At 38.4% G+C, this 15,576-nt stretch overlaps 1 protein-coding gene across 1 annotated transcript in view; it reads left to right on the top strand.

The window, feature by feature from the left end:
• The first annotated feature begins 12,249 nt into the window (after positions 1 to 12,249).
• CSTF3 (cleavage stimulation factor subunit 3) overlaps positions 12,250 to 15,576 on the top strand; it is a 78,167-nt gene continuing 74,840 nt past the window's right edge. The window contains exon 1 of the mRNA XM_037128259.2: positions 12,250 to 12,452. Coding sequence (XP_036984154.1) covers positions 12,426 to 12,452 — 27 coding nt within the window. The 5' untranslated portion in view covers positions 12,250 to 12,425. The remainder of the gene's footprint in view (positions 12,453 to 15,576) is intronic.

Here is a 15,576-nt window from a genome sequence, read left to right as displayed (position 1 = left end):
AGATAAAAAAGATGAACAGTGAAAGGACAGGAAACTCATAGTTATTAACAACCACACCTAAAACAAAAGCAAGCTAAGAGGACAGCTAGATCAGGAGCAGAGCCATAGAAATGAAGATCACATGGAGGGTTAGCAACAGGGGAGTGGGAGAAGGAGAGGGGGGGAGAAGGTACAGAGAACAAGTAGCATAGATGGTAGGTAGAAAATAGATAGGGGGAGGGCAAGAATAGTAGGGGAAGTATAGAATCTAAAGAACTTGAGACATGTGGTCATAAAGTAAATGGGAGGGAATGATGGGAAAGGGGTGTGCAGGGTGGAGGGGAATGAAGGGGGGAAATAGAACAACTGTAGTGGCATAGTCAATAAAATATATTTTTTAAAAAAGAGGTCTGTTGTACAACAATGTGAATATAAGTCCTGGAACATTCTAACTTGGGGAGGAGATAAAAAGTATTCATTCAGCAAAAGAAACAAAGAAGGACGATCATACAGGGTCAGAATTGTCATAACTACCTGGTGCTGAATTGCCATAACTGGCAACCACATCGATCTGGTCTCCATCCCCCAGTTTTTTCCTTTCCAGAATGTCATATAAATGGAATCAACCAGTATGTAGTCTTTTTGAGTCTGGCTTCTTTTCAGTAAGCATAATGTATTTGAGATTTATTCATTTTATTCCACATATCGATAGTTGTTCCTTTTAATTGATGAATAGTATTTCTTTATATAGATGTACCATAGTTCACTTATCTAACACAAATTGGTAGACATTTGGTTTGCTTCCAGTCTTTAGAGATTATGAACAAAATTGCTATAAACATTTATATACGGTTTTTATGTGAAAACAATTTTATTTATCTTGGAGTAAATACCTGAGAGTGGGATTGCTAGGTCAACAGTAAGTATACATTTAACTTTTAAAAAAGATTGTACTTATTTATTTTTAGAGAGAGGGAAAGGGAGGGAGAAAGAGAGGGAGAGATATATTGATTGGTTACCTCTTGTACACTTCCTGATGGGGGACCAAACCCTCAACCTAGGTATGTGCCATGACCAGAAATTGAACTGGCAACCTTTTGCTTTACAGGACACTGTCCATCTGAGCCATACTAGTCAGGGTAGTATACGTTTAACTTTAGAAGCGATTGCCAAACTTTTAAAAAGTGTCTCTACCATTTTGTATTTCCACCAGCAACATACAAGCGATCTATCTGCTTTGCATCCTCGTCAGCACCTGGTATTGTCAGATTTTGTAGTTTTGCCATTCTCATGGTTTCAGTTGGCCTTTCCTTAATCACTAATAAAATTGAGCATCTTTCATATGCTTATTTGACATCTGTTTATATCCTTTCGTCATGCAGCTGTTCAAATCTTCTGCTCATTTTTTAATTGCGTTGTGTCCTTATTGTTAACATTCAAGAATTCTCTTTTAAGATATTTATTTGTTTGTTTATTTGTTTGTTTTCAGACAGAGGGGAGGGAGAGAGGAAGAGAAACATCACCTGCCTCTCACCTGCCCCCTACTGGGGAACTGGCCTGCAACCCAGGCATGTGTCCCAACTGGAAATCGAACTAGTGACCCTTTGGGTTCATAGGCTGGCACTTAATCTGCTGAGCCACACCAGCTGGGGCTCATGAATTCTTTATATATTCTGGATATAACTCTTTTGTCGACTCTTATCATTTGTCAATATTTTCTCCCAGTCCATGGTTTGTCTTTTTTATTCTGTTAATTGGTGTCTTCCAAAGAACAAAAACTTTAATTTTGACAAAATTCAATTTATCAATATTTTAAATTTTGTTATTTATTTTTATTTTTAGAGAGAGGGGAGAGGGAGAAAAAGAGGAAGAGAAACATCTGTGTGGGAGAGAAACATCTGTCAGTTGCCTCTCTCATGCCCCCAGCTGGGGATCTGACTCACAACCCAGGCATGTGTTCTAACTGGGAATTACACTGGCAAACTTTCAATCCCAGGCCAGTGCTCAATCCACTGAGCCACATTAGCCAAGGCTATCAATATTTTCTTTATGGGTTAAATATGCTTTCAGAATCCTGTCTAAGGATTCTTTGACTAATCCAAGGCAAAATTTGTTTCTCTTTTTTTTCCCCTAAAAGTTTAATAGTTTGACTTAGGTCTGTGACCCATTTCAAGATACTTTTGTATAAAGTGTGAGGTACAGGTCAAGATTTAGTTTTTTGGCCCTGACTGGTGTGGCTCAGTGGATTGAGTGTTGGCCTGTGAACTGAAAGGTTGCCAGTTCAAATCCCAGTCAGTGCACATGCCCAGGTTGCAGGCCAGGTCCCCAGTTGGGGGCATGTGAGAGTTAATAGATGGATGTTTCTCTCCCTCTTTTCCTTCCTTCCCTCCCCCCTCTAAATATAAAGTTTTTTAAAGATTTGGTTTTGCATATGGATTTCTGATAATTCTAACACCATATGTTGAAAGGGCTATTCTTCCTCTGTTGAATTACCTTTACACATGGTAAACATCATTTGGCTATACACGTATGTGTCTTTTTCTGGACTCTCTTTCCTTCCCCTGGTCTATGTGTCTGTGTTTTTGCCAATACCACACTATCTAGATAAGTCTTGAAAATCAAGTAGTATAGGACCCCAATATTAGTTCTTTTTCTGTACAAACTTTAGATCGACTTGTCAACATTCTAAAAAAATCCTGCTTATATTTTGACTATAATTGTTTTGAAACCATAAATCAGTTTGGGACAATCGACAACTTCATGTGTACATTGACTTAAACACAACAAAACACATTTGAAAAATTGCATTAAGGTGGATCAATAATTGTTCATCTAGAATCATTTAGGAATTGTCTGTGTATATATTTAGGCAGTCCTTTTCTGTATGATAGTAACCAGTGTCTGGATGGAGATGGTAACTTTATTAATCAACTGTCAAGTGGATATATATTTTACTTTATTTAAAGATTTTTATTTGTTTTTACAGAAAGGGGAAGGGAGGAAGAAAGAAAAGGAGAGAAACATTGATGTGAGAGAGAAACATCGATCAGTTGCCTCTTGCACATGCCCTAATCAGAGATGGAACTGATAGCCCAAGCATATGCCCTGACCAGGAATTGAAATGGTGATCCATCTCTTTGCAGGACAACTTCCAACTGAGCCACACAGGTCAGGGCTGGACAGGCATTTTAAATTATTTTTCCATTATAGTGATGGATTTTCACAGAATATTTTATTCTCTTTTCAGGCCTCCTTGGGACCAACAAGAGACATTTATGAAGCAGTTGGCTGGGGCTATGGGTGCATACTATGATTAAGGAAGCTAAGCGAAGATAAATAAGCCATATTGGGATGAAAACTATGATCTCATTGACAAAGATTCCAACTAACCGGCACACAGATGATAAATACACACTTCTTGGAACTTTGCTTTCTCCCTTTTCTACAAGTGTTTTCTCTGTAGTCACTGAAGTATGGAGACCTTTTTTTTGCTCTAAACTTGCAACAGAACTCTTTGTGCCAGGGATAGCCAACTCCATCCTTCTGTGTATCATTACCAGTAAACAACTAAATGACCATCACAGACTCTAAGTATTTGTTGCCTCATAAGTGGAATTTAGAAGAGTCTTTGGATGAAAATCACCACACAGAGTATAGTAGAGTATTATACTTTTATGCAGAATATTATCACACCAAAGATTATGAGGCATACTTCCTTTACTGAGAGTCTTTTGTGGGCAAAATTCATGTGCTGAAAACAGATGTGGCATTTTAGATAATGGAAATTTATGGAGACTGTAGATTTTTTTCTCTAGAAAATGAATACGTCTTTTATACAATTTCCAGGATAAAGGATACTAGTGAAATTGTGGAAGCAAAGTTCTAAAATATTCATTATTTTTCTGCAACATCAGTTTGTTTTTGGAGTTGGTAACATGTTTTAAAAAGTATGTTTCAAATGAATCATTTGCTGAACAAGATCCCATAAAAGGTAAGGAAGGGAAAGAAATCATAAATTGATAGCCTATCAAACTGTGGTTTTATCACACTTCAAGTTGCAAAGAACAGAAGCTCATTCAGTCTTAAGGAAACAGGGTTAACTGTAAGGACGTGTATACTTCTAAATTAAGCCATTTTATAACTGAGATGATTCTAGTTCTGGTTACACCAGGGCCCTCTTGGTCTCTCCAGCTCTCTCTACCCTTTTAGTGTCAATCTTCTTCCAGCTTCAATGTTTCAAGTAAGGTACCTTTGATTGGATTGTTGAATTTATAACTATGAGTATATCTATTGGGTAGTCTCTGATTCTGTTCAGCATCCCTCACAGAAGCATTCATCTTCTTCTCTTCAGAGGAAAGAAGCAGCAGTATAAAGTCTATGTTCCACTACAGAAGTCAAAATAGTATATACCAGTGCTTACTATAATGGAGAAATGCATACATATGCTTGAATACAAATTTTTTTCAAAGGGCTGAGATTATAATTGCTTATTTGTTTCTCAGTTTTCACCAGTATTATTGTCCTATTGCTGTGACTAATTCAAGAACATTTAAAATATATATATTTTTAATTTTTTACTTTTTTTTAATAAACATCTTCAATTTTTAAAAACAGATTTCTTTTTAGAGACAGGGGAAGGAAGGGGGGAAGAAAGGATGAGAAACATCAATGTGTGGTTGCCTCTCACCCGTGTTCCCACTGGGGACCTGGCCCACAACCCAGGCATGTGCCCTGACTGGGAATCAAACTGGCTACCCTCAATCCACTCAGCTATACCAGCCATGCTCAATCCACTCAGCTATACCAGCCAGGGCCATTTTTTAAAATTATATTTTATTAATTATGCTATTACAGTTGCCCCAATTCCTCCCCTGCCCTTCACTCATCTACCAAGCACCCTCCACTCCCTCAGGCAGTCCTGACTCCTCTGTTCATGTCCATTGGTCATGCATATAAGTTGTTTGGCTACTCCATTTCCTATGCTATACTTTACATCCCCATGGCTATTCTGTACCACCAATTTCTATTTCTTAATTCTCATACCTTTTCATGTATTTCCCCCACCCCACCCATCTGGCAACCATCTTCTCCATATCCATGATTCTTCATTTTTCTTGTTTGCTTAGTTTGTTTTTCAGATTCAGTTGTTGATAGATATGTCTTTATTGTCATTTTATTTTATTTTTTTCTTATTCAGTGTCAGGTACTGTTTGAAGTACTTTTTGTGTGTAAATGCTTTTAATCATAACAGAAATCCTTTGAGATAGGTGCTGTAATTTTTCAAAAATTTTAAAACTCTTTGGGTTCAATTTTTATTTATTTTTAAAATTAATTTATTATTTTTTAAATTGTCGTTCAAGTAGTTTTCTTTTACTCCCAGCCCACCCAGCCAGCCCTCCCCACTCCCTCCCTTTATTGTCATTTTATTATTCATAGTTTTGATCTTCTTCTTAAGAAGAAAGTCCCTTTAACATTTCATATAATAATGGTTTGGTGATGATGAACTCCTTTAGTTTTTTCTTATCTAGGAAGCTCTTTATCTGCTCTTCAATTCTAAATGAAAGCTTTGCTGGGTAGAGCAATCTTGGCTGTAGGCCCCAACTTTTCACGACTTTGACTACTTCTTGCCAATCCCTCTCTGAAAGGTTTCTTTTGCATAATCAGCTGATAGTCTTATGGAAACTCCCTTGTAGTTACTGCTTTTCTCTTGTTGCTTTTAAGATTCTCTTTAACCTTTGGCATTTTAATTATGATGTGTCTTAGGGTGGGCCTCTTTCCATCTATCTTTTCTGGGACTCTCTGTGCTTCTTGAACTTGCATGTCTATTTCCTTCACCAAATTAGTGAAGTTTTCTTTCATTATTTTTTCAAATAGATTTCCAGTTTCTTGCTCTTTCTCTTCTCCTTCTGGCATGCCCACAATTCGGATGTTGGAAAGCTTAAAGTTGTCCCAGAGGCTGCTTACATTTTCTCAGCCTCATCCACCCTACTGCTGTTTCCCTGCAAATTGTTCTTTATTTCAATTAGTGTATCCTTCATTTCTGACTGGATGTTTTTTATGCCTTTGAGGTCCTCACTAAGTTCCTTGAGCATTCTTATAACCAGTGTTTTGAACTCTAAATCTGAAAGATTGCTTTTCTCCATTTTGTTTAGTTCTTTTTCGGGAGTTCTGATCTGTTCTTTCAATTGGGCTGTTTCTTTGTAATCTCCTTTATGCAGCCTCCCTGTGTTTGTTTCTATGTATTAGGTAGAGCTGCTATGACTCCCTGTCCTGGTAGTGTGGCCTAATGTAGTAGGTGTCCCATAGAATCCAGTGGCACAGCCTCCCCTATCACCTAAGCTGGGTACTTGAGGTGTGCCTTTTGTGTGGGCTGAGTACACCCTCCTCTTATAGTTGAGACTTGGTTGCTGTTGGCAGACCAGTGGGAAGGATTTACCCAGGCCAGTGCGCTGCAAGGATTGGCTGTGACCACTGGCAACCAACCTCCATTCTCCATGGAGGATCAGCTGAGCAGGGGCTTAGTGGTGCTGTGACATGGTCTGTAGCTGTCCGCTGGGCACGTAGGTTCCGGGGTTCCCTGGTTGTGCTAGTTGAGGTCTGCCTACATCTGTGTTTTGCCTGGAGCCACCCTGCCTGAGCTATGAAGCAATCTGAGTTGGCCGCTACTTTTGCTGGGCTTGGACATTCCCAGGCAAAGCCAAGCTATGAACCTAGGCGGGCTGCACAGGGGCTGGGGCCACTTAGCAACAGGCATGGGGCCTGAGAGCTTACTGAGGCTGGGCTGTTGTTTGTTTGAGAGGATTTAGGAAGCTGTGAAACATGAGCCAGGACAAGTCATTGTTAATAGTTTGGGTGGGCCCACAATTTAGGTGGAACAGAGTCCCAGGGGGCCTACGGGACAGGGTAACCAGAGTTAGCCAGGTTGATGGAGTGTCAGATATGGCACCGATCTCCAAGATCTGAGGCTGTGTTGAAGGGAGGGTTCAGAAAATAGACAATGGCCACCATCCACCTTTCTGTGATGGAGAAAGCTGCCTCCACTTCTTGCCTTGATGTCAGACACCTAAGTTCCTTCCTATAAGCCATTAGTGCCTTTCAAGCTGCTACCCTGCTGGTGCTAGAGCTCAGAGGGAGTGAGTCTAAGTTAGTCCATGTGTAGGTTTAAAGGGAACTGCTTGAGACTCCAGCAGTTTCTTCCATGGACTCAATCCATGCTGGGTTTTGCAGTCAGAAGTTATGGGGACTCATCTTCCTGGCACTGGTACCCTGGGCTGGGCAGCATGGTGTGAGGCTGGGACTCCTGGCTCCTGATATATCCCTCCTGAATTTTTATCCACTGCACATGTATGTGGAACTAGCCCTTTCCACATCTCTGCCCCTCCTACCAGTATGGATGGATGTGGTATCTTTAATTCTGTAGTTGTCAGACTTCCATTCAACTTGATTTCTGATGGTTCTGAGTGATAGTTTTTCTACAGTTTAGTTGTAATTTTTATGGGGATGTAGAAGAACACAAGCCATGTTTACCTATGCCTCCATCTTGATCAGAAGTCTTAAAAATATTTACAACAATGAAAATAATTTAACAGACTTATTCTAGTTTCTTTTTACTTTTTAAAAAATAGTTTATTTACTTATTTTTAGAGGGGAAGGGAGAGAGAAAGAGAGGGGCAAATTTGCCCACCTCTACATAGCTGTTGTCATGCACCTATCAAGCCTTTTGTTGAAAAGGTCAAAATATACAGGGCAGACCGAAACGTTAGGAAAATACATCTGTGAGGGTCAGGAGGTTAGGTATGTTTAATGTATTTATAGCATGTGGGCATATTATATCAAGTACAACATACACTCATTCTCTTATGAGCATTTTAACTAACATGAATTTAAAGTTAGAAATAACTATAGAAAACTTCAAAGAATTTTGAAAAATCCAATCAATTGGTTAACAGAGCTTTTGCTTTATTATCAGTGACACTAATGAGTTTTTCAGATTCCAAACAAGGACCCATGTTGGCATTCATAGCCACAAGATACATTTCTAAGTAGTTAGAATGTTGGGTCAGGTGAAATATATATTTATCAGAGTACCTAATTACAATGATTGCTCAGCAATTTAATAATTGTCATTTGTTTCTAATAAAATTGGTATGTGAGTTGTAAAAAGTTAGTTCCTTAATCATTAAGGAATGCCTGGACTTTAGAATTCTGATTAATCATTCTAATGATTTGCAATAAGGAAGTAATGTTCTTAACTAAATTTGTTCAATCAAGTGGAAACTGTATTTGCCTGCCACCTGGGGGATTCATGGAAACATTGCAAGTAGCAAAAACTCAGTAATAAAATATTACAATAAACGGTTAATAGTATTTGTCTTGTAAGTGAAGTTGGCTAAAACATACATACACATATATACATGCATATGTACGTATAATTGTAGCCAGTGAGGTAGTGACAAAATCAAGAAACTTTTATTCTGGATGTCAAGTAACAAAATGTCTCCAAAAGAAGGGAATGGTTAGTCTTGTAATTGCTGGTAGAGCAAATAAAATGAAGAGAACTGAATACTGACCACTGTGTTTGGCAACTGGAAGGTCACAGGTGACCAGAACAAGAGCAGCTTCTGCTATTTTATGGTTTTTATTGCTATTATGTGCATATGTTTTCATTTATGATATTTGTCTAATCCATTACTGCTGGAGTATAGGAAACTAGTAATTTTTAATAGTTGATCTTTCAGTCTGGCTGGTGTGGTTCAGTGGATTGAGTGCTGGCCCGCAAACCAAAGAAAGGATCACTGGTTTGATTCCCAGTCAGGGCACATGTCTGGGTTGCAGGCCAGGTCCCCAACAAGGGGCACATGAGGGGTGGCCACATGTTGTTTCTCTCCCTCTCCTTCTCCCTCCCTTCCCGTCTATAAAAAAAAATCCACCTTTTATTCGACCACCTTATTAGATTTTATTATTATTTCTCATAGTTTGTCAATTGATTTACTTGTATTTTCTAGGTAGAAAGTATTGTTTGAAATCATTGACAGATTTATCCTACTTTCCAACATTTGTATTTCATTTCACATTAGTTGGTATCTCTAGTGCAGCATAGCAGTAGAATTGAAAGTGACCATTACTGTAATTTAAAATGATTTGCTGTAGATTTCTGGAAAATATTTAACAGGGAAGTTTCCTTCTATTCCTAGTTAGGGGTTTTCCTTTCCTTAAGTCATAAATGTGTGTGGAATTTTATCAAATACTTTTTAATAAGTATCAAATGATTAAGGGGAAAAATGGGAGGGATTTAGAGGAACAAGTATAAAGGACACAGGGACAATAACTAAGGGGGGTGGAAATGGGAGGTGGGGAGTATGGGGTGGGGTGGGCTAGGGTGGGAGAAATAAACAGAAAACTGTACTTAAAAAATAACTAAATAAAAAAAAATCAAACAATACATTTTATTTTTTTAATTGTTAATATGACAGTGTAGTTGTTAATCCATCCTTATGGATAAATCTAACTGTCCTGTATTTTGTTTTTTTTAAGCTTTTTTTTAATCCTCATCCAAGGAGATGCTCATTGACTTTAGAGAGGGGGTAAGGAGGGAGAGAGACTGGCAGAGAAACATTGATTGGTTTCCTCTAGGATGTGCCTCAACCAGGAACTGAACCCGCCATGTAGGCAGGTGCCCTAACCCAGAATCAAATCTGTAATCTCTGGGTTTACAAGACGACACTCCAACCAACTGAGCCACACCGACCAAGGCTAAACTCTGTGCTGTTTTTAATTTGCTTTTGATTTTGGATTCTCCCAATTTTGTTCATAAGTAAAATTGGCTTTAAGATTAGTTATAAAGTACCAACATTGTACAGTTTTGGTATCAGAATTATTTTCAGCCTTAAAATGATGTGGAAGTCAAAGAAAGAAATGTACTCCATACATTCTAAACTACTATAAAACAGGATAAATTTCCAAGCTCTAGTGATATTTTATACATTTCAAGTGATTGCTAAAACAAAGTTTTGATTGCTTTTTAATTCAACCAAAAGTACCCATTGGATTCAATCCACTTGGAAAGAGAGTCATTACTACAGCTAATATCCATGAGAACTTGGCATTGTATCTGGCTGAGTGCTAAAATATATAGCCTCTAATTCAACCCTTAATGACCTTCACTTACTTGCTTTCACACCCTTGTGTAATCCCCATCTCTTGAGTGGATTTATCAGCCAGCTTCTGATGAACCAAATATGGTACCAATGACGGGATGTCACTTCTGAGATTAAGTTATAAAAGAAAGTGGTTTCTGTGCTAGATATCCTCTCTCTCTTTCTTGGACTGCTCATTCTGGGGAGGGCCACCTGCCACATTGTCGGGCAGCCCTGTGGAGTTCACGTGAAAAGAAATGGAGGGAGGACTCTGGCCAACAGCCAGCAAAAAAATAAAATAATAAAATAAAATAAAAATGAAATGAGGCCCTCAATCTAACAGTCCTGAGGAACAGAGGCCCATATGAGTGAGCTTGAAAGCAAATCTTTTTCTATTCCGGTTTTCAGAAGGGACTTCCGACTCAGTCATCAGCTTAGCTACAACCACATGAGGGAACTGAAGCCAGAGACACCCAGCCAAGCTGAGCCCAGATTCTTCTACTTTCAAATTATCTTGCACAAAACCAAACTATATATGTAAATACATACATATAAAGAAACATGCCGAAATGTTAGTCACTGGATAAAGGTGTGGTTATACAGGTATCCATTGTATTATTATTTGAACTTTTAATTCTTTAAAGTTTTTCATTATAATATAGAAAAAATGGCATTTGAGTCAAACTTTGAACAATAGAATGTGAATATTATTCTTTTTTTTTAAATTGATTTTAGAGAGACGGGGGTAGGGAGGGAGGGAGAGGGGGAGGGGGAGAGAGAGAGAGAGAGAGATCACTTTGTTGTTCCACAAATTTATGAATTAACTGGTTGATTCTTGTATGTGCCCTGACTGGAGATCCAACACACAACCTTAGAGTATGGCGATGATGCTCTAACCAACTAAACAATCAACCAGGTGTGAATACTATTTTTAAAGAATACGGTTCTTACATTAATTCCTTAGAAAACAGATAAAGAGAAAAAATATTTGACACAATCTAGGTACTGTATATTATAGTACCTATACATCCTATTTAATGTACACTATTTTTATACTCTGCTTTTTCACTGAACAATATCATGGATGTCTTTTTGTCTTTACTGGCTACATGACATTCCACTGTAGAGATGCCATGGATTATACTTAACTAGTACTCTTGTTGCATGATGCAATATACATCTGTCAATACAAATCTTTTGCTCATCTGATTATTTGGAAGGGTAATTCAGGCTGTGTGAAGGGCCGAGGCAAAAACACGGGCAGTGGTGGGATAGAAGTGTATGGATAGAAAAGTTGAATAGTTTACTTCGTCTGGAGTTAGGTCACTATAGGCAAGGAGGGTGTAAGGAGACATCTTATGATGATCCTTGAATGGAAAAAGTTTGAGAAGACTAGCTCTCACTTATTCTCAGACCAGGCCAGGTACTGTTCTGAGCACTTTTTCATGTACAACTTATTAAAATTGCAGGTACACTGTTGTTATTCCTGTCTACAGGCAAGGAAACTGAGGCATGGAGAAATTAAATTGCCCAATGCTAGAGATGGAGCCAGAGTTCAAAAGAATGCGGTCTGGCTCCACAGCCTGCGAGCTATTATTATATCCATTTTGCAGACAAGAAACCATGGTGAGATGCTGAGCAAAATACCTGCGCCTTATTGACTTTAAAGCCTTAGATACAATAGTGAATGGTGACGGTGTAAATTAACATGTGCTTGATCTGTCCCTCTCATCCCCAAGAAGCGTAAAAAGCTGGAACTATAGAAAACCTGGACAGTTTCCTTACCTCCAAACTATAGAAGGCATTTAACATTTAGCATTGCTCCCCAAGACGGCCATTGGGCGTGAACTTAAATGAATGGCAGTCAAGCTTCAAAAGTGAAGAACCGGGATCCAGAGTTTGATAATTAAATTCCAACAGCCGCGCGAGCATTCAAGCAAAAGTTTCCCGCCTCCTAGCCGGTAGCAACCAGTTCAGCAACAGTCTCTCCAGTGGATGGCCGTGACGTCATCGAAGGCAATGACCCCTCCCCTAGTTTCTCTGCTTCTGCGCGGCCGAGTAATCGGCTTGTCTTGGTTTTAGCCCCGCCCACTGCCCCGGAAGTTAATACAGAAGCCACACCCCTCTCATCTACCGGCAGGGGCGCAGCCATTTTAATTCATGTCTGAGTGGGCGGTGGCGATTCGTGTTGGCTGTTTGCCTCTCTCGGGCAGTGGGTGACTTTATTGGTTTGGGGGTGGTTTTTAGTTTAATTTTTCTTTTCTAGCTTCACATCACGGGCCAGTTTGCACGTTCTAATTATCTGAGACCATGTCAGGAGATGCAGCCACGGAGCAGGTGAGGAAGGCGAGTGGTGGGGCCTCGTGTCGACCTCTTCTCTTCACGTCTCTGTTCGTCCTGGTTTTCCAGCCATGTTCTCTTGAGAAAGGGCTCGGGGGTCTAATGAACTCGGAGGACCTGGTACAGAAAGATTGTGGGAATGGGGAGCAGGATCTGAGATTAAAAATCACTTTTTGGCTTCTGTTTTAGGCGCCAATACCAACACATTTGATCTAGACAATAACCCTGGAAACTGCTTCGTCCAGTTTAGATTCATGGAACTACGATTGGATGCCTTTGATACCATTTTGATGTTAGGGAGTTTAGGAATTATTGTTTAAACATGTACTCGCGGTTTTCAAAAAAAGGCATTATTTCCCCCTTCTCCGATGTATATTGAACCCAGAAATAGGTTACTAGCTTGATAAATAATTTGAGATTATACTAGTTTGGGGAAATAGATTATTGCCAGAGTGAATGAAGGAAACAGTCTGGGAGTAGAGCATGCTTTTGCTGGGTAAGATTACGTTAGGGATTTTGTGGCTTTCTCTCTTATGTTTACATTTTATTTTCGTTTTACAGCAAGACAATGCAGAATTTAATATATCGGAAATGAGAAGCCTGTTTTGGTCCCTGTAAATAAAAGCATCTGATTTAATACTGGACATAAGTGACGTTTAAATATTTCAAAATTCACAATTTTAGATAATTTCTTTCTTTTACTCTTTACTCAGAATTTTGTGATATAGTGTTTACGTTTTAGTTTGAAAGATGAAACCGATATTTTATAAAAGGTATTACTCAGTTTGTTTTTCGATTTAAGGTTTGGTATGTTTAGGTAAATAGTTTTTAAAATGGAGGCTAGCTAGCCTGCAGTCTCAATTTCCTGAAATTTCCCATTACCATAGCAACGAAATGCACTTAAATTTTTGGTTTCCAAGTCTGCACCTTAAAACGTGGAGGTAGTCTAGATAACTAAATTTCTTTACGTCCGGAGAGATTGACTAGCTGAGTTTTGTTTGCTGTCAACTGATTTTAGTCCTGAAATCTTGACAGTGTTTACATTTTATATGATGCCCAAGAATTCAGAGTCTTGAAATTAGTATATGTGTACCTACCCTTTTTCTGCCCCCCCCCCCCCCCCCCCCCCCCCCCGTGTGTTATCTGGAAGTTAAGAGTAATGTACGAAGTTTCATTGAAAGTTTTCCAAATTCATTAATTCTTTTTTTTTCTTTTAAGATTTTCTTTATTTTTGGAGGGGGGAAAGGGAGAAAGAGAGGAAAAGAAACATCTGTGTGTGGGTGCCTCTTGTGGGACCCAAGCTCAGGACCTGACCCAGAATTGAACCTGTGTAAAAGGTTCACAGGCTGGCACTCAATCCACTGAGCGAGGCCTGCCAAGGCTCAAGTTCATTGTCAATTCTTAAATTTATCTAAAACCGTAAAGACATTTAAATGTTGCTGTGACCTTGAATATCTCAGAACTGTGGTGTTTTAGATGGGAGAAATGTTGGTGAAAATTTATAGGAAAAAAACCTCACGCGAAAGTTTTATAATGCAAAGTTTAGAAACAGGCAAAAAGTGCAATAACATTGGCACTACAATTCTTTTACTTAGTATCAACAATCGGTAAACATTTTGCCATATTTGTTTTATATCCTCCACATATTTATTTATTTGAAAATAGACACATTTAAGCATTCTCATTACTAACCACCAGCCCCACATAATTCAGCATTAGTGCCCTTATATAACCATCATGTCATTTTCCCATCTAAGAAAATTAATGCCATGTCATTTCTAAAATTCAGGCCACATTCAAATTTTTGTCCCAAGAATGTGATTCATAGAGTTTGAGTTTTTATTTTTGTATCCCAATCTAATCTGTTTACATTATTTGGTTGTCTTTTGAATTGTCCCCTGATATTTTATCCCCTAGGATATTGTCTACTTGAAGCTACAGACAGTTTTCTCATTTTCTGGGATGTAGTATCACTTAACTTGTCCCTTCATCTTTTGTATTTCCTGAAACCTAACCTCAGAGCTTTGATAATATTTAGGTTATTTTTGGATAGAATACTTTATAACATTATGTTAAAAGTTACTTCATGCTAGGTTGTTCCACTGTTAATGATGTTTAAGTTTGATTACTTTGTTATGGTGATAATGCCCTGTTAATTGTAAAAGATTATTTCCCCTTTTAGTTTAGTTATCTGTGTTGGTGTTTTTTTTGTAAGATTTTTGTTTTTAGAGAAGGGAAGGAGGGGAGAAAGAGGGAGGGAAACATCTATGTGAAAGAGAAACATTGATCAGTTGCCTCTTGCAAGCCTCCAGCTAGGGAGGGACCTGGGTCACAACCCAGGCACCTGCCCTGACTGGAATTGAACTGGTGACCGTTTGGTTTACAGGCCAGTGGCACAATCCACTGAGCCACACCAGCCAGGGCCATCTGTGGGTTCATACTGTGTTCAATAGCCTTTTACGTCGTTATTTATCAGTTGATAATCCTTGAATAAGTTTGTTATTACATTCGAGGTCACAAGTGGTGGTTTTTAAAAAGTTCTAATATCCTGCCTATACCCACTAGCTCATATTTTTCTGTCAGATGTCCTCTTTTTCCTTTCTCCTTTTCAAAGACTGAGACTGTAGACTCATAGATTTCTCTGTACTTAGTGTGTTAAAATCTCGTATAGCCATTTTTCTTTTGGACACTCATCTTGTCCCAACTTTTATGGTGGTTCCTGTATCTTTTTTCTATCAATCTAAAAGCATTTATTGACACCTGATTACCAGTAAGGAGTCATCGTCATATAATCTTCTCTTTAACTTTTTAATAATACTTTTCAAACATTCAAAAAAAGAAAATATTATAACGTATAATGTTTCTACTGTAGAGCTTCAACACATGGCAAATCTTGTTTTCATCATGCTTTTCACTGTTCTTCCCATACCCGTTACTTTAAAGCAAATCCCAGATACTGTATTATTCACCTTTTACTGAAATGATAATTAAAAGATAACTTAAAGAGTGGCATCATTAAAATTGTGAACCAGCTGTCTTGCTTTATTATGTATAAGACAACAGTCAGTGAAAATTTAGAGGAACAGGAGTGCCTGAAATAATGGACAAGAAAAAGAAACTA

Source organism: Artibeus jamaicensis, unplaced genomic scaffold, assembly GCF_021234435.1.
Source record: "Artibeus jamaicensis isolate MK-2021 breed Jamaican fruit bat unplaced genomic scaffold, CSHL_Jam_final contig_797, whole genome shotgun sequence".
NCBI classification, from domain to species: Eukaryota; Metazoa; Chordata; class Mammalia; order Chiroptera; family Phyllostomidae; genus Artibeus; species Artibeus jamaicensis.
The sequence above is the reverse complement of the archived record's forward strand: the minus strand, read 5'-3'. Positions and strand labels throughout refer to the sequence as shown.